This window comes from Carassius carassius, chromosome 35, assembly GCF_963082965.1.
Source record: "Carassius carassius chromosome 35, fCarCar2.1, whole genome shotgun sequence".
Taxonomy (NCBI): Eukaryota; Metazoa; Chordata; class Actinopteri; order Cypriniformes; family Cyprinidae; genus Carassius; species Carassius carassius.
Window position 1 is genome coordinate 28,751,767 of NC_081789.1, and position 23,142 is coordinate 28,774,908.

Sequence of the window (23,142 nt, forward strand, 5' to 3'; positions counted from 1 at the left end):
TAAACCGAAACGCAACAATAGTGTTCCAAAAATCTCATTTTTTATGCTTTATTTTTTTTTGGTGATAACATAAACCTTTCAATACTAATGTAGGATTTCATGTCATTATGGTTCTATCATTTTGAATACTTATTTATTTATTAATTAAAGGCTGCAACTACTGAAAATTACACAGAAAACCATGCTATTCCAGTGTTGTCCTCAAAATAAACATACAAATATAGTGTATATATCCAGGTTTTTAGGCTTTAAACACTGCACTTTGTGTCCTATTTCTACTAAAAAAAATTGACCTGATTAATCAACAAATTAATTGTTGAATTGAACAAATTAATGTGATTTAAGTCTTAAAATATATATGAAGTATTTTTTTAAATAGTTGCTTAAAATACTTTTTTTTTTAAAATCAATTGATGTAATGTGGTGTGTATTGTGGAGCTGAAGGGATTGTATTAGACTCATTATGGTCACACCTTGCGGAAGAGCCGCTGACTGCCTCCTCCTGCAGATGTGGGGTAGTAGATGTAGACATTGTGGTCCTCAGCACTCACAGGCTTCTCCACAAAAGGCTTCTGGAAGATCTCCCCATTCACCTCCACATGGTCCTCTCCCTCCACCAGATTACATTCTACAAAAACATCACAACCTCATGAAACCCCATAAAATCGTTCACATTAGAAACAGGATATTTGGGTAAAACATATTTTGAGAGACCAAATAAACATGGTCAGGTTCAAAGAGAAGCTCAAGCAAATACTGCTTTATAAAAAGACAAGGTAAACAAACAGGGAGCAAGAAAATGAAATCACATGGCCTTGATTTGATTGAACTCAATTGAAAAGTACATACATAAATTCTCTCAACAAATCCTGTAAACTACAAAGGTAATCTGCAAACTTTTTACTAATTTTTTATTCATATTCATGAACACACATGTATAAGTAGTGAAAGCAACTCCCAATAATTATCAGGGAAACAAAACCAAATAAAACTGATAATTAGTTTTTTTTTACTTAACATTTTTTATAATTGCTATTATTGTACAAGTGCATCTCAATAAATTAGAATGTTGTGGAAAAGTTAATTTCAGTAATTTAACTCAAATTGTAAACTCGTGTATTAAATAAATTCAATGCACACTGACTGAAGTAGTTTAAGTCTTTGGTTCTTTTAATTGTGATGATTTTGGCTCACATTTAACAAAAACCCACCAAATCACAACAAATTAGATTATGGTGACATGCCAATCAGCAAATCAACTCGAAACACCCGCAAAGGTTTCCTGTGCCTTCAAAATGGTCTCTCAGTTTGGTTCACTAGGCTACACAATCATGGGGAAGACTGCTGATCTGGCAGTTGTCCAGAAGACAATCATTGACACCCTTCACAAGGAGAGTAAGCCACAAACACTCATTGCCAAAGAAGCTGGCTGTTCACAGAGTGCTGTATCCAAGCATGTTAACAGAAAGTTGAGTGGAAGGAAAAAGTGTGGAAGAAAAGAACCAACCGAGAGAACCATAGCCTTATGAGGATTGTCAAGCAAAATCAATTCAAGAATTTGAGTGAACTTCACAAGGAATGGACTGAGGCTGGGGTCAAGGCATCAACATTTGGTTTTTTGAAAACCAAAGTCACTGCACCCGTTTACCAAGAAATTTCGGAGCACTTCATGCTTTTTTCTGCTGACCAGCTTTTTGAAGATGCTGATTTCATTTTCCAGCAGGACTGGTACCTGCCCACACTGCCAAAATCACCAAAAGTTGTTTAAATGACCATGGTGTTGGTGTGCTTGACTGGCCAGCAAACTCACCAGACCTGAACCCCAGAGAGAATATATGGGCTATTGTCAAGAAGAAAATGAGAAACAATCATCACAATTAAAAGGGTTTCACAATTTGAGTTGAATTACTGAAATAAATGAACTTTTCCATGACATTAGATGCACCCATAGGCTCATGTTTTTTCAGTCTCATTTGTAAGTATCAGCTCAATGGCACTTATGTCCTATAAACTACCTGAGAGCAAGCCACTGTGATGCAGATGCTCTAAACACATTATTTGTCCGCTGGTGCCACAGGCTTATTTCATGATGTCCAAACTAGGACAGTGTGAGATTTGTGGAGTTAACAAACCTTCTGGTCTGGCAGGATCTCTGTTCAGAACCGCAAAGCGGGGGAGCTGTATTCCCTCGGCCTTCAGTATCTGATACACCTCCCTCCTAAACACAAAAATATCACACATGAATTTGGATTTTGTGTGTGTAACAAACAAACAATCATTTAGCTTACATTCATATTGTTTTTCATATAGCACCCATGCACAGTTTTCTTTAAAGTAATTTAAATGGTGCTTCAAACCAGTTTAAACCCTTTTTAACCTAAATGTCCCTCATCATTTACTCAGCCATATGTCCTTAAGTTTAAAAGGGTTTTAGTAATCTTCAAAACATAAATGAAGCAAAGAGTGTCCATTATTTGATGTGCTCTGTTCGATAAAGTGAACATCATAAAACAAATTCATTTGTGTTTTAAAGAGGATTGCAAGTTGCGTGAGTTTGGAACGAAATTAGGATGAGTAAATGTTAACTTAAATGACAATAATCACACAAGAGAGCCATTGTTCAAAATATCTGAAATATGCTGCTGTTGGACACAAGGCTGCAGTGAGAAGTATTTTTTGTGTAGTATAACCAGTGCTTTAAGAGGCCCAAAAGAGGTGCCGGTACTCTATTATAGACTAATATATATATAGTTTTTTTTTTCGATGACTCCCCTCATCCCCTGAGGTAATAACAACTATATTGAAGGTGTTTTATATACAGCAGTTCAAAGACGACTTTATAAAAAATAATAAATCCTTCTATTAGTTTGTGGATTTGCTCGAGCTAGAAAGAGCTACTGAACATAAATAAAATGTGCAAAAGGATTTTTAAAAAATACCCTTAATTTCGGGACGGGGGGGCTGGGGGGTAAGGGGGGTGTCTGCGGTCTTGGGTGACGGGATGGGGGGCTTATGATATTAGACTACGTAGCCTATAATAAAAGATAATGAATTTCAAACCTTAACTAAACACATTTTTATTCAAAGATCAACCGTCTGTCATTACTCTTTAGTCTGCCACAAGAAACAACAACATTAAAATCATGAACTCAAATGTCATTGTAAAATGAAAAAAAAAAAAAAAACAATGACTGTTGTAACAGTGCGTAAATCAAACCTTTCTGTAACGCTAACGCTAATGAGCTTAAACTTATTGATGTTCACTCTACTTGTATTTATGCCGAGCCGAGTGTGTGCATTCATACACTCTCTCCGGCCACGTTGAGTTGTTACTGACAGCAGCAAAAGCGACGCATGCGCTTTTCACTTGTAAAACTCAAGGGTGTATGGGTAATGTAGTCTCTGCTCTCGGTGGGACGAATTAGGAAGCTTGCATTGTGAAGGGCGCTCTGAAAAGCGGAAGCGCAGGCAAAAGATTAAAACCTCTATTAAAACAGATATCCAATTGAGTGTACCAGTACGCTAAAAGCACGTTCTGGGCGCACGGAGAGGTGGCGGTCCGCTCAAGAGCTATATTTGGAAGTGGCTGTACTGATTACCGGTGCGTACCGGCCCACTTAAACCACTTAAAGCGTACCGGCCTTCTATTCGGGAAGTCGTGACCTAATGGTTAGAGAGTCGGACTCCCAATCGAAAGGTTGTGAGTTCGAGTCCCGGGCCGGCAGGAATTGTGGGTGGGGGGAGTGCATGTACAGTTCTCTCTCCACCTTCAATACCACGACTTAGGTGCCCTTGAGCAAGGCATCGAACCCCCAACTGCTCCCCGGGCGCCGCAGCATAAATGGCTGCCCACTGCTCTGGGTGTGTGTTCACAGTGTGTGTGTGTGTGTTCACTGCTCTGTGTGTGTGCATTTCGGATGGGTTAAATGCAGAGCACAAATTCTGAGTATGGGTCACCATACTTGGCTGAATGTCACTTCACTTCACTTAAAGCACATAACTTGTGTATTGAAGACAATAAGTTGATATCAGGAACATTTTAGACACAGTACTGCCAGTGCCAGATAGAACTATTTTCACTGGCAGAACAAAAACAGTCTGGACTACATTTCAGGACTCTTGAAATGCCACTAGGCCAACCACATTCAATAAATCAGTGTCTGAGTGATTCACTGTGCACTGCATCAGCTTCTCTTGATTTCTCTTATCGTTCAGAACTAAAAAGAACCAGCTGTTTCTCTTGTCAGTTGTGTGAGGAAGAATTACTGTGAGAGATAGTTAGTCATGGATGCATGAAGTTTCTAAACCAAATCAAATGAATATATTTATCTCTTTAAATGATCACTTCTGTTGCAGTGATGACCGCTCCATGGGCAAACGCTTGCATGCATGCTGCAGGTTGCTGTTGACCCCAGTTAAAATGCAAACATTCAAACAAGTTTTTCAGGACCTTTAAGATTTTCTCTCATTTACCATGTACTTTACAGGACTGGACAATTTGTCATCAACAAGCAAGAGGTCTGCTGTTTTGGATATAAACACAGCTGTGATGCAGCCATAGGCACCAGGCATAGACAGACATAGTCCACTTGCCATTGATATTTAGACTAACAGCACAAATGTGATATTGCTTTTATTAACAGGCCAAATTAAGAAGTGGTTAATATCGTCTTGTAAGTTGATGTATTCTCTGTGAGTAGAGACCATGACAATCAACCATGCTAGAGGAATGCTATATACTTTAGAAGACATACAGGTGCTGGTCATATAATTAGAATATCATCAAAAAGTTAATTTATTTCACTAATTCCATTCAAAAGTGAAACTTGTATGTTATATTCATTCATTACCAGTGTAGGGGAAAGTTACTTTTAAAAGTAATGCCTTACAATATTGCGTTACTCCCTAAAAAAGTAACTAAATACGTTACTTAGTTACTTTTTATGGAATGTAATGTGTTCCATACTTTTGCGTTACTTTCACGTTACTTTTTAAATATGAGCAGGGCTTGATTGTTTTTAATATAAGAAGTTCTATTTATAGCAAATGTAAAAGCCCTTTCACACCAAAAAGTGTAATGAATAAACCTCAGGCTGAAGGAAAAGTAAATTCACGTCTGTACAGTAGAACACAGGAGAAGAAGGTTCAACACTCTTCAGCAATAAAAAAAAAACAATGAAGCACAATTGTTAGTTTATCTAAAGTCATTTTTTAATTATTAGTATGGTTGAACTGGATCATTAAAGGTCAGCAGCAAAGACATTGTTAATAAAATGGGAATAGATACATTTGTATTATTTAATATATTTAGTTATTGCAGGTTTGCGTCATATTCTGAGTTTGCATTTCACTGTTTTGATTAATTTTGATGAATATCTGTTTTGTTTTTTGTTTTTTTGTGAGTGGGATGAATTAATGCACATTCACATTTATTCTAGAACTACAGTAACATCATGTTCACACAGCGCACACAACACCTCCATACTTCCGATTTCTCCCAATATGGGAACAGGAGGCTTGTCAGTCAAAAAATGAGAATACAAAGTAACTGGCGTTACTTTTTTGAAAAAGTAACTCAGATATTTTCTTGTAAATTAAAAAGTAATGCGTTACTTTACTAGTTACTTGAAAAAAGTAATCCGATTACGTAACTCGCATTACTTGTAATGCATTACCCCCAACACTGTTCATTACACACAGACAGATATATGTCAAATGTTTATTTCTTTTAATTTTTATGATTATAACTGACAACTAAGGAAAATCCCAAATTCAGTATCTCAGAAAATTAGAATATTGTGTTTCGATATTGAAGACACCTGGTGCCACACTCTAATCAGCTAAAGCCTTTAAATGGTCTCTCAGTCTAGTTCTGTAGGCTACACAATCATGGGGAAGACTGCTGACTTGACAGTTGTCCAAAAGACGACCATTGACACCTTGCACAAGGGGGGCAAGACACAAAAGGTCATTGCAAAAGAGGCTGGCTGTTCACAGAGCTCTGTGTCCAAGCACATTAATAGAGAGGGGAAGTGAAGGAAAAGATGTGGTAGAAAAAAGTGTAAAAGCAATAGGGATAACCACACCCTGGAGAGGATTGTGAAACTAAACCCATTAAAAATGTGGGGGAGATTCACAGAGTCAGTCTATTGTTCGTTAACTGGCTCGGCTCGGTGTTCATCTTCAGTTCTCTCTTCACAGAAGTTCAGTCAGTGTACTGTTTTGAGTACATGAATTACTCCAGGATATTTGTTTGTTTTAACTCAGAGGGAGTGTCAGCCACATTAAACAAGTTAACAGCTTAAGTCATTTGTGGATTAATGCGTATTAGAGATGCGAACCGTTGCAAACGATTCAGTTCGATTTGGTGAACTGGTTCAAGAAGATCCGGTTACATCGAATGATTCGTTCTTGAACCGGATATGACAAACTGCTTTGTTTTGAACTCTCTCTCACAACAGACCCGGAAGAGAAGACAATGCTGAATAAAGTTTTTTTTTTTTTTTTTTTTTTTATATTTGGATCTAAATGTATTTTTGATGCTTCAATATATTCTAACTGACCCTCTGATGTCACATGGACTACTTTGAAGATGTTTTTATTACCCCTCTAACCATGGACAGTATACCGTACACACAGCTTCAATGGAGGGACAGAAAGCTCTCGGACTAAATCTAAAATATCTTAAACTGTGTTCTGAAGATAAACGGAGGTCTTACGGGTTTGGAACGACATGAGGGTAAGTTATTAATGACAGAATTTTCATTTTTCGGTGAACTAACCTTTGAAAGTTTTTTTTTTTAATACATCATAAAACAAGCATCACTTAAAAGCACATTTTCCACAAGTTGATATGATTATTTAGGGTCCTAATGAAAAGTCTGTAAAATAGTTTGTTTAAAATTTCAATTGTAGTGTAAAATACAAATTTTTTTACCCAGTCAAAAACAGCTCGTTTCAAAACACACTGGTTTGTGTATGATGTTCTGCATACGTCATACGGCTCGATTTGAGGAAGGGGAAACATTTAACGAGATTACAGAAAAAACACTTGGTGGATTTTTATCATAATAGGGTGGTTGTGTACACAAACTGCCAAAACATATTTCAGTTTTAAAAACTTGTAAAAGTGCATGTAGCATTATATGACCCCTTTAAGAAAAACAATACATTTATTTTGTGATTTTTATTATTATAATTTTTTTTTGTTTTGATTTTTCATTTTATTTAGCTCTTAAATTACTCCATTTTGACTTACAGTGCATTCAAGCTATCAATTTTTCAGTGCATTCAAGCTATCATGTGTTCCCGGGGATTCAAACCCCCAACCTTGCGCTTGCTTGACGGCTAACGCAATGCTCTATCACTTGAGCTACAGGAACACTACTATATATATATATAGTATATATACTATATATGTGTGCATTTATGTTTGGACCACACTGGGATTGTTGTAAAGGTTCACCACTTTATTTATGTGTATGTATGATCTCCATTGTGTTATATTTATAGATTTTTATTGGACAAAAAATGTTTTTTAAATTATAGTCTTAACCATTAACAAAAAGTCCCATAATCAAAAAAGTTACGATATATGTAATAGTTTCTTTGCTCAGTATAGACTGTTCATGTGAGATTATGTGAGCGTGCAGAACTGAAATCATTGACACACGCTTAAGGGATCTGAAACGTACTTTGCTTACTCTCAGTTTGAATAACCGCTTTGTTCCCTTTCAATACTACACTCGTACTTTTGGTTCGTGCAGTGTATTAAAAACATTGAATTATGCCCTCGCAGCTGGAATCGAGACAGGCTTCGCCGCCGCTTCAGCAACACAGCCGTTTCAGTCCATTTCCCCTGCCTAAAAGATACTACAAGAGCTTACTAAAAGAGCTTGGTGTTGTTGCAAATGTGACACCATTACTGCGGCTCATGTGGATCTCTCCTGCACCTCGATGACTGCCACTCGGAGTGCATTACCTGCTTGGGGAAATCCCATGCAGAAGCAGCACTCAAAGCAAATGACTGTTCTCACTGCGAGAGCTTCAGTCTCGCCTCTCTCCACTCATGGATCGCTTTCTTTTTAGAGAGAGGCTCTGTCCCTTGCGCCCTCCCGTTTTCTTCCTCTGAGGGATCTATGAGGAAAAAACAGCGGGGCAGAGAACGAGCGACCGGCTGAGACCAAGCTCATGTCGGCCCAGACTGCGCGTGCCTCACCCTCGCCACAAAGAGAGTGCTCTCCCCTCCTCTTCTCTCATTCTGATCAGCGTCCCTCTGCTGGTGCGAGTGATCTGATCTCATTTGGGGGAAGTGAGGATGAGCTGCTTTATGACAGCATGTCATTAACAGAGTCGGATGTAGAGGAGCTGTTGGGCTCTGTAATTGACCCCACACCGTCGACATCATCCGCATCCGCACCCAATGTCGCCAATGACGAGATGGATGCCGAGCTTCTCCGTATCCTCTCAAAAGCGTTTTAAGAGCTGGGCTTAGAATGGTCTCCATTATAGGAGCCCCCTCACAGCCATCTGATTGAGTGGTTACTGCCGGGGATCGCCAAGCCCCTCGTCAACATCCCTCTCTGTTCTTCCCGGAGGTCCACGACAAGTTCACCAGATCATGGAGTGCTCCCTACTCTGCCGGCCGTTGTGTCTCTGCTTCATCCGTCCTCACTTCCATTGACGCCGCTGAAGAGAAGGACTATGATAGGCTGCCTCCCCAGGATGAGTCAGTGGCGACGCACCTGCTCACCCATCTAAACCATGTAAGACCCCTTCAGCTCTGGCCTACACCTCAGCTGGACAGGTGGCTTTGCTCTTTACTCAGTGGCGGTCCTTGAGGTCTTCCAGGCCAAAATCTTTGCTTCCTCTGATGAAACTGGCCTGGACCCTGCGATCGGGAGATCGTTGGCCAGCCTCATGGTGCTCAAGCGCCATTTGTGGCTAAATTAACTGAGATCAAGGACTCGGATAAAGTCCCCTTCCTTGATGCTCCAGTCTCTACCAAAGGGCTCTACAGTCCCGCAGCCAAAGGATTCGCCGAGCACTTCACGGAGGCACAGAAAATCCTCCCGGGATATGCAAAATTTCCGGACCGCCCCACAAGCAGCCTCTCTTGGACTTCTTGACATCCCATTAAATTCTGGGTGCAGAGGGAAATGTGTTTTGTGCAAAAAACAGGTCCATCTAGACACCTCTACGTCTCGAAGTGGTCTTTTTTCTCCACTTGGTGTATAAACCGTGGCAAAGACCCTCTAATTGACTAAGGTGCCGTCATTGCTGCAAGAGCTGCTGGATAAGAGATGCTCCCTATCCACGTTCAAAGTCTATGTGGCGACTATAAGCGGTCTCTCATGCCCCTATTGCAGGCCAGTCAGTGGGCAGAAACAGCACAGTTATCCGTTTCTTACGGGGTGACAGGAGTCTGATCCTCCCTCGACCCCCTACAGTCTATTCATGGGATCTGCCCACTGTGCTGAGGGCCTTTGAGCCAGTTCAGTTTGCAAACATTTGTTCGCTATTGCTAAAGACTGCCCTGCTTTTAGCAGTGGCATTAGTAAAGCGAGTATGGGAGCTGCAGGTGCCCTCCATTCAGGCCTAACGACACAAAGCTCATCCTGAAACCAAGGCATGGTTATGTAACTAAGGTGCTCTCCATTTCATTCAGAGCACAGCACATTACGCTCTCCTCGCTTCCTCCCTCTGAAGAGGACAGAAAGTTATCTCTGCTCTTTCCTGTCAGAGCTCTGAGAATATATGTTGAGTGTTCCTCCTCTAATAGGTGATCGGACCAGCTCTTCATTAGCTTCAGTAACCGCACCAAAGGGCTTTTGGGCACAAAGCAAAGACCCTCTAGATGGATAGTAGACGCCATCTCGCTAGCATACTCTTCTTTGAAGCTTCAATGCCCCACTGGAGTACAAGCCCACTCGACTAGAGGCATTGCCTCGTCCTGGACATGGTCCAGTGGTCTGTCCATTGCAGATATTTGTGCGGTGGACAGCTGGGCCTCGTCATCCACATTTGCAAGGTTTTATAACCTGGAAGTCCTTTCTGCTTGAAGAGACACATGCTGCATAAACAGATCTGGCAGAGAAGCCTAAGCTGTATCCCGCTCAAACTCTCTAGCATCAGTTCACCAGTTAGCATTCCCATATCTCAGGGAACCAGTAACCGAGTATGTTTTAAATCTTAATAAAGATAACCAAGACAGTCTTCATTTTTTAATCTGTAAAAAGCAATAAATGATTCTCAGCTTGTTCTGTTTGAATGTATTCTACAAGTTAAAAACAATTATTTGTCATAAAAACAACACAGATAAAATTAATAATGAGGAAATAATAGAAACATGGATGCTGCAGTTTACCCCATTTTGTAGTATAAGAATAAGTTACATGCTGTTTATCCCCCTGCCCACATACACACAAAATAAATAAATAAATTTGTCCAATAATTACAATTTTTATCAATACTCAAAGCTACAATACCTGGGAGAATCTATCTACATTTCTATCAAATATATTGAACAAAAGTTTTTCCAGTTTTAAAAGCAATAAAATATAGCAGCCAATATCTTTTGCATTAGAGCTGGAACAAATCAAATGTGGTCAAGAAACAGTGCAGTTAACTTGCAATACAATGAAGACATGAAGCTCACCTGTCCTGAATAAAATACTGAAGATCCAGATCATTGATAACAAATGGATTCCTCAGCTTCTTATAAGCCACAGCTTTATCCAGTGGGAATCCTTTAAAAAACATATAATATACAGAGAAGATATATTCACAAAATCAGGTTCTTATCGAGAGGGAATTAATACATTTTCACTCTACTTCTCAATACAGTAACTGACTGTGCCTGCAATCTTTTTAATGCACACCTTTCAGCCAATCAGAGGTTTCAGACCATGGTATAAATTAACAATTCACATTCTACAAAAACTTTACATAATTTATATTATTTTACAAATAAGGGTACAACTTAAAATCATTAACCACAATTTGATCAAAATGATTTCAAATTTAAACCATTATACTCGTCAAGTGTGATGAATGTTTCTTCTTTTTAATGCATCACTCTAAACACAAGCAGGACGTCACAAACCTTTGGAATGGAAAGAGATGAGACAGTCACAGAGCGGCCAGTTTTCCACCGGCTCATTCAGAATGACTTCCTCTTCAAACGTAACCACAGTGATGTATTTGAACAGACACAGTCTCTCCAGGATCTCCTTCATAGGTTTGGACTTTGACTTCTTAGACATGGCACAGATGCCCACCACGATCTGTCTCTCAGGAGGCTGCAGATAACAACACACATCTCTAATTAAAATCCTTTCATTCGCTTGAGTTACATTTAATGAGGATAAAATGTTTAGCTACTGTGTAGTTGTAGTGCTGTCACCGCCAAAATAAAAAATGTTGTTTGCATAATACATGTTTGTGTTATGTGTATATTTATCATGTATATATAAACACACACACAAACAGAATATATTTTGCAAATATTTACATGCATTTACATAATCATATAATTTATATTATAAATATATTTAATATATATAACATACATTGTTATGAAATATATACGTGTGTGTGTGTGTGTGTGTGTGTGTATTTATATATACATAAAACAGTGAATATACACAACACACACACACATGTAAACAAAGACTTATTTTGGATACAATTAACTGTTTGACAGCATCCCTGACTGACAGCTGAAGCAATATAATCGTCATCTTCAGCAAAATAAAGGCACATTCAGTGTCGTATTTTACTTCACATGATGCAACATACAGGTATGAAATGTAAGTCAGCTAATGATAAAAACACCTGATGGCTTGCATAATATAACCTACTTTATTCAAAGAGATACTGAATCTAATTACTTCGGATATTAATATACGTCCTCATAACTCTGTAGTGTTTGTTTACAGGCAGGTTATAAGGAATCGTTCATGGCATCTTTTGGCTATTAGATAAATGATCTATGAGCCTCACAGCATCATGTAAAGCACAAAATGGGCTAAAACATGCTTTTTAAAAAAAAAAAAAAAAAAAAGATCACATTACATGATTTATTTAAATACTCTTCTTCTATCAATTTTGCATCTTAAAAACTCCTAGAATAAGGTCAGCTGCAAAAAGTAACTGTCTACACCATAATTTTATGCACTCCTGACTGGGAAGGACCAACCTACTTTGTCACAATGTTGGATTTCCTTCTTGAAGGAGTTTTAAAATCCTTTCAGCTGATTTTTGTTTCCTCACAATTAACCAAGTCCAACAGCTTGTTAAGGTTTGTTAGCATGTCTTCTAACTGCAGACTATTTTGTAGAATAGAACCAGTATGCCGATCATTATTACAATGATTTTTCTCTCTACTTGATCTGGAAAACTATATTTCACTAACTGTCCAGTGGGCCAAGAGTAATAAGCATCACTTCGCATCCCTCTTTCACACACCGAATCATATTCTGAATCATCTCTGTCTTCATCCTCTTCTTCCATGTTTTGGTACAGGCAGTCATAGCCGAGCACTCTGCCCGGATCCAGCAGCTCGTCTCCCTCGCCGTCCTCCGCTCCCACAAAGAAGCGCGGGTGATCGAAGTCCTCGTGCACAGACATGCTCACCACAGACAGCTGTCAGTCACTCACAGAGGTTCATATGAAGCCCCCTCCTGCTCATCTTCACCGTCGAGTCAGGCACAATGCTTCTGAAAGATAATGCTTTATGTTCAGCCAGGCTGCATTTACTTGATCAAACACACCGTAAACAAAGTACTGATTGTCAAATATTCGATTTTTATATACTTTAAAATGAAATTTAAGGACAAAGCTGAATTTTCACATTAATCTGATATTTTTGGCTATGTAGAATATTGTCAGTGACAAATTTAGTGTCCACTATAATGCAAAAAAAAATGTTTTTATCTGGTTTAAGAGTGCAAATAAAATCAAGTTTAAAGAAATGTACTATTCATATGGTTCAAAAGTACTAAATTAAATGAATAAAAAAACATAATGCAATTTCAAGTAAAACGTCATATATGTGAGTGTACACACCTTTTCCAAATTTTTTAAAATATATTTTTCATGGTAAAAAGCTTTTTCACAAACATTATCAATCAACTCATAAATATTACATCTTTATGGAGTCAAACCAAGTGACATTATACAACCTAAACTACCCTTATCTTGTAATAAAAGTCAAATCACCTGACATTTTAAAAGGATAGCTCTGTTATGTTCCATAAAAGATGACAGTTTTCTATTTCGTCCCTTTACTGACTTACAAGGACGCACTGCCACGTGTGTCTGATCCTCTCAATGGTATCATTTTAGTGTCAGGTTTTTATTCTTTCTTCAAGTTGGTTGGATTACAACTTTGTTAGTTGCACCACGTGAAGATTTGGCAAACACCGTTTTTTTTTAAACATCAAGTAGTGCAGTATTTTTGTTAATATTATTATTTTAATAAGGCTTTTTTTTTTTTAAATGTGTATTGCCATAAGGACATTTGTATCACCCTTATATTTTTGAATGATCTCATCTCTAAACAAAAAAAAATTAATATACAAATTAAAAGCCATGTTCAGAAAAAAATTCAAGTAATTGTATGAACTGCAGTTTTATTTTTTTATGTAAACAACCCTTTAACTATTTTCTGTTGAATGTTTAATGGACTCACCACCCAGATGTGTCAGAGTAATCCCTGGATAACCACAGGTTCAGAGTTACTAGTGACCTGCAAAAATAAAAAACCTGCTTAAAAGATGTAGACCTGGGATGTAGACCTGGGAAAAAAAATTGTTTTAACTATTCACATGCTATATGCTCATATTTTCAAAAGAGATGGCACTTCTCTAAAGACAAACACTAATGATTATGAACAGCATAACATGCACTCAATAACATAAGGCAAATATTTGAACTTCTTTTCTGCAATCAAACTAAACGTAATGACAGAGATCCACTTTATCATCGGAAGGGTTCAAGGTTCCTAAATCTAAATTATTTTTTTATGAGGACAAGGGCAGTTTTTTCTAATTCCCTTAACTTACAAGGTTGATTATCTCTGGTGTGGAGCAGACAGGAAGTTGCTATCATAGATACTCTGTGCTAATATCTTTCTGTAAAAAATAGTTTAATATACAATTAGACAACCTGCGCAAAACCACGATCATATTTTGTGGATGTTTTTGTCAGTGAACAACAGCTCTGTGCATCGGTAAAACAAAGGCTTAATTTGAGCCACAACTCAATGCGATTAAACCAAGTAATATCTAAAAGTTGCTCTGCTATACCAACACAGTTAATAGCTTAAAACAATTAAGGAAATAAAAAAAAAAAGGTCAAACAAACAACAACTTTTGGACCACTTGAGATGGACTGGCCTTTATATAAACGAAACAAAAAATACAAAACATTGATATTGAACAAAAAATGCATACATATGTAGTAATTAATGTCAATTTACAGTATTAAACAGGACAATAGTGTGTCAAACACCTGTCTGAAAACACACTACATACCATAACAACACATCTCTCACACACACAATACAACAGACAAAACGGAACTGATGCCTTATTCCTCACACAACACTAAACAAATAACAAAAGTATCAAATAATATCCCCAAAGTCAGAAAAACGCCATAACTGGGTTTTAGTTGATTCATTGTAAAAGAACGAATATTACAGACCGTTTAGAAGATATGATACACGTTACTTTGACTGGCAGCATATATACATATGTAATAACCTGACCTACAGTAGAGATTAGATGCTCAAATGCATTAGTGTGGCAGTGAAAGTCATGTGCAGTTTGATGGCTTAACGTTACTTTTAGCAGCTAATGATGTTTCCTGCAGAAACACAACACGTGCATGATGTTAGAGATGGATCAACAGCGAAGACTTTATATTCCTACCTGCTCTAAAAGAGATGGAAGTGAAGTCGAAAGCTGAAGGCTGCTATGTTAGCTGTTCACACACAGAAATGTTGAATGAGGAAAGCTAACATTAGCGTACATGCTAAAAGCAACGGCAGAAAACATCATCATCACTCTTCAGCGGGCACAAACACAGTTGAGCTCATTCTGTATCTGATCTTCTGCAGGCCTCAACGATTCTCCACAAAAGATGTATTACATCCATCTGCATAACTGCTGCATGAGTGTACTCAAGTTTAGGCTTTAAAAATAAAAAATAAAAAACAAAAGTCAGTCAAAGCGGCGTGGCGTGGCGTCATTCATGACGTCACCGCGAGGGCGGAGCCACAACGACGGTGGACGCTTATCCACCTCTTTACCTGATTGGTTTAAAAATGGGGATGGGGTGGTTCCCTCCTGGAGGAATGACCTGGCCAAGTACAACATGTTCCTGGATCAACATCCTTGTTAACCCTGGAACAACATTCCAATCAACCAATCAGAACTGAGATAACTTTTCAGGAAATATCTGTTGTAGGCTTGTAATCAGGGTTAAGGTGCTTCAACACTCATGTTAATCATCTATCATTTCCCTCAGACCTCAGTCTCAGACCGGTAATACCATGACTGAGGCGCCCTTGAGCAAGGCACCGAACCCCCAACTGCTCCCCGGGTGCTGCAGCATAAATGGCTGCCCACTGCTCCAGGTGTGTGTTCACAGTGTGTGTGTGTGTGTGTGTGTTCACTGCTCTGTGTGTGTGCACTTTGGATGGGTTGAATGCAGAGCATGAATTTTAAGTATGGGTCACCATACTTGGCTGAATGTCATGTCACTTTATCTTCAAAAATCAGCTAAAAACACATCTCTTCCAATCTTTAATTGACCCTCTAGCACCCTCTCTTCTAATTCTATTCTTCATTAAAAAAGTTAAAAAAAAAAAAAAATCAAAACACTTGCCTACACTTAAAAAAGGTTATATCAAAACTTCAAGAAAAAAATCATAACAGAAAATAAAAATATATATTTTATATCAATTAAAGTCTAAATAATTTAAAATTAGACTATATCTGAGGAATAGCACAAAAGTAAACTAATGCTTCACTGGGATCTTAAGTCTCAAAAGCATAATAAAATACTTTTAGATTATTCGGTACCCTCTGTACAAACACACAAAGAAGACGAGAAATGTTCCTAAAAGTCTTTAATCCAACACATAGGTGATACAGACACAGGATAGCATTAATGAGACTGGACAAAACTAAAATGACATGCATGCATGGAACAAACAAAGGGAACTGATTAGTACACCGCTAAATGAAATGACTAAATCAAATCAGTAACCAAAGAAACAAATGACGAAATTGATAGGCAGGGAGAAAACAGTGATTCATTCAGCACTGGCACAGTGTGTGCATATTCCAATAGAAAACTAATTAACTCAAGATGCTGTTTTCCACCCAACTGCCTGCATGTTTCAAGAGTAAAAATACTACCATTAAACTGAGGTTACACTAGAATAAAAATTAAAAAAGCACAGATCCTCCTTGTTCTTTATGTATGACCTGTAGTTTGATTTGTGTATATAGAGTATCTGTATTCATTCAGGGATGGAAACCGTCTGGATGTTGAATGAATAAAATATAACAGTCAGCTTGAGGTAGAAAAAAAAAAAATCCATGTAATTGGCTAATTAACAATAAAAAAAAGTAATAATTTGAAGCTTCCATGATGTATGAGGAGAAATTAGTCAGTTAAGGTAAAAAAACAACAACACTCTGGTAAGTGGGGAAAAAACAGGTAAAATAGTGATTAGTAATATCTCTCAAAAAATTATTTTCTGCATTGTGCATCCAAATACACTGTATTTATTGTGTCATTTATACACAAAGACATACAAAGCCTGTCAAAAAAAAAAAAAGGATGAGGTGAGGATGTAAGTGCAGCAAATTAGTTTTATTAACACAAACACTCAAAACTGGAAACAGGAACTGAACTGAACAAGTGGGTTAAACACAACAAGAACTGACCATGAACAGAAGACACAGGACTTAAATAGACTGGAACAAACAGGTGCAGGCACACTATAGTGTCGAGAAAGAAGGAACAAAGGAAACTAGGTCAAATAAGGAGAAATAGAACAAAACAAAAACAGAACAGAAGATATATGTGACATTAGCCCCCCTTCCGAAAGGCACGTCATCACTCAAAAATAAAAAATGTCACTCCATCAGTGACAGAAATGGAGAAAAAAAACCTTGAAAGAAACCAGGTTTGGTCAGGGGGCCAGTTCTCCTCTGAACAGACGAAACCAGCATGGTGTGGTTTAATTCCAGGCTGCAACACAGGTCAGATTGTGCAGAGGATTCGTCTGGTTCTCGTAGTCTGAAGGCTGTCTTGACGAGATCTTTGCAGATCTTTGTCTCCGCTGACATTCAGGGTTGTAGTGTTCATCTCTGGGTGCTGATCCACCATCTGATCTGGATACAGACCGGATTTGTATGGCTTTGTTGACCTCAGAATAAGAATGAAAGAGACTAATATTAGCGTAGATGTCATTATTCTTACGATGTAGTAGCAAGTACATTGACTGTTAAGGGAAGTGTTTCTGGTTCTACGGTAATTACTAGTCATCCATTTTTTTTATATCAACTACGTATTTCATTAGTTTTGCGAATATGTATGTTTCATTAGGCCACAAGGAAATATAGAACTGAGTACATTTACATTTACATTTACATTTAGTCATTTAGCAGATGCTTTTATCCAAAGCGACTTACAAATGAGGACAATGGAAGCAATCAAAATAACAAAAGAGCAATGATATATAAGTGCTCAAGGTCTCAGTTAGCTTAAACAAAGTACACGTAGCAAGGGCTATTAAATAATATAATAAATAAAAATAAAACAGATAGAATAGAAAAAGAATAGAGCAAGCTAGTGTTAGAGATTAGATTTTAGAGTTAGATTTTTTAATTTTTTTAATACATAAAAAGAAAATAGAATACAAAAAGGTACAGAAAGGTAGTTATTTTTTTAAAGAATAGAATTAGAATAGTGAATGCTAAAGTTAGAGGGTCAAATAAAGATGGAAGAGATGTGTTTTAAGCCGATTCTTGAAGATGGCTAAGGACTCAGCTGTCCGGATCGAGTTGGGCAGGTCATTCCACCAGGAGGGAACATTTCATTTAAAAGTCCATAAAAGTGACTTTGTGCTTCTTTGGGATGGCACAATCAAGCAACGTTTATTTGTAGAACGCAAGCTTCTAGAGGGCACATAAGTCTTAAGTAACAAATTTAGGTAAATGGGTGCAGAGCCAGTGGTAGTTTTGTAGGCAAACATCAATGCCTTGAATTTTATGCGAGCAGCTATTGGTAGCCAGTGCAAATGGATAAAAAGAGGTGTGACATGTATTCTTATCTTGCTGTCACGTTCTGAATTAATTGTAAAGGTTTGATAGAACTGGCTGGAAGACCTGCCAAGAGAGCATTGCAATAGTCCAGCCTGGACAGAACAAGAGCTTGAACAAGGAGTTGTGCAGCACGTTCAGAAAGAAAGGGCCTGATCTTCTTGATGTTGAATAAAGCAAATCTTCAGGACCAGACAGTTTTAGCAATGTGGTCTGAGAAAGTCAGCTGATCATCAATCATAACTCCAAGGTTTCTGGCTGTTTTTGTAGGAGTTATGGTTGATGTGCCTAACTGGATGGTGAACTTGTGATGAAGCGATGGGTTTGCTGGAATCACAAGTAGTTCTGTCTTGGCAAGGTTTACATTTACTCATTTAGCTGACACTTTTATCCAAAGCGACTTACAATTGCTATATATGTCAGAGGTCGCACGCCTCTGGAGCAACTAGGGGTTAAGTGTCTTGCTCAGGGACACACTGGCAGTTCACAGTGGATTCGAACCCGGGTCTCCCACACCACAGGCATGCGTCTTATCCACTGCGCTAACACCACCCCTGGTGATGGTGTTGAGTTGAAGTATGGTCCTTCATCCAGTAAGAACTGTCTGTTAGACAAGCTGAGATGTGAGCAGCTACCGTTAGATCATCAGGATGGAATGAGAGGTAGAGTTGAGTGTCATCAGCATAGCAGTGGTATGAAAAGCCATGTTTCTGAATGACAGAACCTAATGATGCCATGTAGACAGAGAAGAGAAGTGGTCCAAGAACTGAGCCCTGAGGGATCCCAGTAGTTAGATGTTGCGACTTGGACACCTCACCTCTCCAAGATACTTTGAAGGAACTATCTGATAAGTGAGACTCAAACCACTGGAGTACGGTTCCTGAGATTCCCTTTGCCAGTAGGGTTGATAGGAGGATCTGGTGGTTAACCATGTCAAAAGCAGGGGACAGATCAAGCAAGATAAGTATTAAAGATTTGGATTCCGCTTTTGCCAGTCTTAGAGTTTCAACAACTAAGAGCAAGGCAGTCTCAGTTGAATGTCCACTTCTAGAGCCAGATTGGTTGCTGTCAGGGAGATTTTTTTGTGTGAGAAAGGCAGAGACTTGGTTGAACAGAGCTCGTTCAAGTGTTTTTGCAATGAAAGGAAGAAGGGAAACTGGTTTGTAGTTCTCTAAAAGAGATGGGTTGAGGGTGGGTTTCTTAAGTAGTGGAGTTAAACGAGCTTGTCTAAATGCTGAGGGAAAAACACCAGTGTGGAAGGATTGTGTTAATGATGTGAGTGAGTGAAGGTACAAAGGCAAGTGAAATGGCTTGAAGGAGATGAGATGGAATAGGATCAAGCAGACAGGGAGTAGGATGATTAGAAAGGATGAGTTTGGAGACTTTTCCCTCAGAGAGTGAAGAGAAGGATTTGAACGAGTGAATGAGCATATGTTTGCAGATGTACTTGACGGATTGTGGTGTGGAAAATTGTGCACTGATGTTTTTAATTTTATTAATGAAAAACTTGGCAAAGATGTCAGCTGTTAGAGTATCCAAGAATTAGACAAATTGTTAATTTTGTTATGGTAGTATGTCCTTTTAGCAGTGGAGACATCAGCAGAGAAGGAAGAGAGGAGTGACTGATATACATTAAGGTCAGTAGTATTTTTGGATTTGCGCCACACCCTTCCAGCAGCTCTAAGCTTAGAATTATGTTCACGTCTAACATCAGATAAGGGGCGGAAGGGGTGGTACGGTCTGACCTGGAAGACAAGGGGCAAACAGTGTCTAAACAAGATGTAAGAGTGGAGCAGAAAGTATCAGTAGCACTGTTAGCATCAAAAGCTGCTAACAGTTTAGGGGAAGGAAGCGAAGATGAAACCATTGCAGATAGCCGGGAGGGTGAGAGTGCACGTAGTGTCATCAGCATAACAGTGAAAACTAACACCATGTTTTTTGATGTTATCTCAAGGGTAACATATAATGTGTGAAAAGGAACGCCTATTCTTAGTTATTCATAGTTATTCTTAGTTTTTCTCTTCTCTAGACAAACTTAAAGCAGTCCAGCCATCAGAAGAATTGTGCAGATATGTGAAATTTCTGGTTTAAAGACGCAAAGTGCTGCCTGCGTTTTGCCCCTTGTGAATGCCGTAGCCATTCTTGAACCATCTAAACATCTTGTCAATACATTAAAATTGTAATGAAGTGTGAAAGCATCTCTCCACTGCACTCATGTCATGGTTTGTCACCAACGTCATTCAAATATCTCCAAACAGCAGACGTTGGAGGGAAAACTTACAGGCTCCTCTGTTGTAAAATATTCAAGATCCACAGTATGAAGTGTCACACCTATCGAATACATTTTCTCCTACCTGATAAGCAGAAACAAAAAAATTCATGTTTCACAAAATCCACATCTTCATCCAAAAACGTTGTCAAACTAATCCTATGTTTATTAAACAGGACTTCTTGTTGGTGAAACGCACATCACTCTTCTATAGAATATATATATATATATAGGGGTATTAGGAGTGTAAGGAGAGAGAGTTATGTGAGTCACAATACTTCAGTGTTCAACCACCGTATCCTAAAACTTATTTAGCAAACACTGGGATGTCAGTACATAGAGGACAAAAGATCAGCTGTCACAGTTGTGTGCAGGGAGAGGGGAAGACTCAAGCAGCGGTAGACTGGTTTGACTGAACGTCCCAAAAATAAACAAACAAACACACACACACACAAACACAAGTGTGCTGTTACAGGGCAAACTGACAAGACCAAATCAATAACACAATATTTTGGCTTCAACTGCATAAAATCTTGTCAACTAAATAATTTTAACTTAATCAAATTGAACTTTGGCTGAAAATGCATTTACTCTCAGGCAATCTAAAATGTAGATGAGTCAAGTCAAGTCACCTTTATTTATATAGTGCTTTAAACAAAATACATTGCGTCAAAGCAACTGAACTATATTCATTAGGAAAACAGTGTGTCAATTATGCAAAATGATTTTTAAAGGCAGTTCATTATTGAATTCAGTGGTGTCATCTCTGTTCAGTTTAAATAGTGTCTGTGCACTTATTTGCAATCAAGTCAACGATATCGCTGTAGATGAAGTGACCCCAACTAAGTAAGCCAGAGGCGACAGCGGCAAGGAACCGAAACTCCATCGGTGACAGAATGGAGAAAAAAACCTTGGGAGAAACCAGGCTCAGTTGGGGGGCCAGTTCTCCTCTGACCAGACGAAACCAGCAGTTCAATTCCAGGCTGCAGCAAAGTAAGATTGTGCAGAAGAATCATCTGTTTCCTGTGGTCTTGTCCTGGTGCTCCTCTGAGACAAGGTCTTTACAGGGGATCTGTATCTGGGGCTCTAGTTGTCCTGGTCTCCGCTGTCTTTCAGGGCAGTAGAGGTCCTTTCTAGGTGCTGATCCACCATCTGGTCTGGATACGTACTGGATCCGGGTGACTGCAGTGACCCTCTGATCTGGATACAGACTGGATCTGGTGGCTACGCTGACCTCGGAATAAGAGAGAAACAGACTAATATTAGTGTAGATGCCATTCTTCTAATGATGTAGCAAGTACATCGGGTGTTATGGGAAGTGTTCCAGGTTCTGGTTTACCTAATTAATGCAGCCTAAAAATCCTTTAACGGATTTGGATATTAAAAGCATATTAGTATGTTATGTGTAAGCCAGGTTAAAGAGATGGGTCTTTAATCTAGATTTAAACTGCAAGAGTGTGTCTGCCTCCCGAACAATGTTAGGTAGGTTATTCCAGAGTTTAGATGCCAAATAGGACAAAGGATCTGCCTCCCGCAGTTGATTTTGATATTCTAGGTATTATCAAATTGCCTGATTTTTGAGAACGTAGCGGACGTAGAGGATTATAATGTTAAAGGAGCTCATTCAAATACTGAGGTGCTAAACCATTCAGGGCTTTATAAGTAATAAGCAATATTTTAAAATCTATACGATGTTTGATAGGGAGCCAGTGCAGTGTTGACAGGACCTGTCACGATCGGGGTTACAGAAAACACAGGAGAGGGAACCAATTGCAGGTAAGTCATTTATTTAAGGGGTAATCCAAAGGGGTAAACAGTCCAGGCAGGGTCAAAACCAGAATATCCAAACATAACATAAACAAGACACGAAGACAAGGTAAGGCAAGGCAAGCCAAGGCAAGAAGTGACTGACATGAATAACTATCAACATTAAACAAGGACTCCATAACACAGACTCAGACAGACCGGGTATAAATACACAGAAGGATAATGAGGGAACAGGAGACAGGTGGGGAACAATCAATTACTCAACAGGAGGAAGGTGACCAAATAAGGGAACAGGAAGTGATAAGGAGACAGACACCGTGAGAAAGGAGGACACCTAGTGGAAACCCAGGGAACACAACCCAGACACTGTGACAGGACCCCCCCTCTACGGAGCGGCTCCCAGACGCTCCACGACAAGACACGACACAGACCAGGAGGGAGGCGGACAGGTGGAGGCTCAGGGGGAGGGACGGAGGGCCAGACTCACTGAGAGGAACAGACAGAAACATAACAGAAACCAAGAAACACCAAACAGAAATCCATGAAGGACATCATGTGGCGCCCCCCAGGGCGGAGCAGAAGACCACCACAGCCGTGTGGTCAAGGCGGAAGCCCCCCGGGGCGGAGCAGAAGACCACCACAACCGTGTGGTCAGGACGGAAGCCCCCCAGGGCGGAGCAGAAGACCACCACAACCGTGTGGTCAGGACGGAAGCCCCCCAGGGCGGAACAGAAGACCACCACGTCCTTGTGGACGAAGCCA

At 39.0% G+C, this 23,142-nt stretch overlaps 1 protein-coding gene across 12 annotated transcripts in view; it reads right to left on the bottom strand.

The window, feature by feature from the left end:
* The window catches only part of LOC132116488 (inositol hexakisphosphate and diphosphoinositol-pentakisphosphate kinase 2-like), a 33,875-nt gene extending 21,177 nt beyond the window's left edge, over positions 1–12,698 (bottom strand). For all 12 annotated transcript variants that reach the window (XM_059525368.1, XM_059525365.1, XM_059525363.1 and 9 more), the window contains exons 1-5: positions 12,469–12,698; positions 11,105–11,300; positions 10,658–10,748; positions 2,133–2,218; positions 474–628 (exon numbers count right to left, since the gene is read on the bottom strand). In XM_059525368.1, coding sequence (XP_059381351.1) covers positions 474–628; positions 2,133–2,218; positions 10,658–10,748; positions 11,105–11,300; positions 12,469–12,630 — 690 coding nt within the window. In that variant the 5' untranslated portion in view covers positions 12,631–12,698. The remainder of the gene's footprint in view (positions 1–473; positions 629–2,132; positions 2,219–10,657; positions 10,749–11,104; positions 11,301–12,468) is intronic.
* Between the last annotated feature and the right edge of the window lie 10,444 nt (positions 12,699–23,142).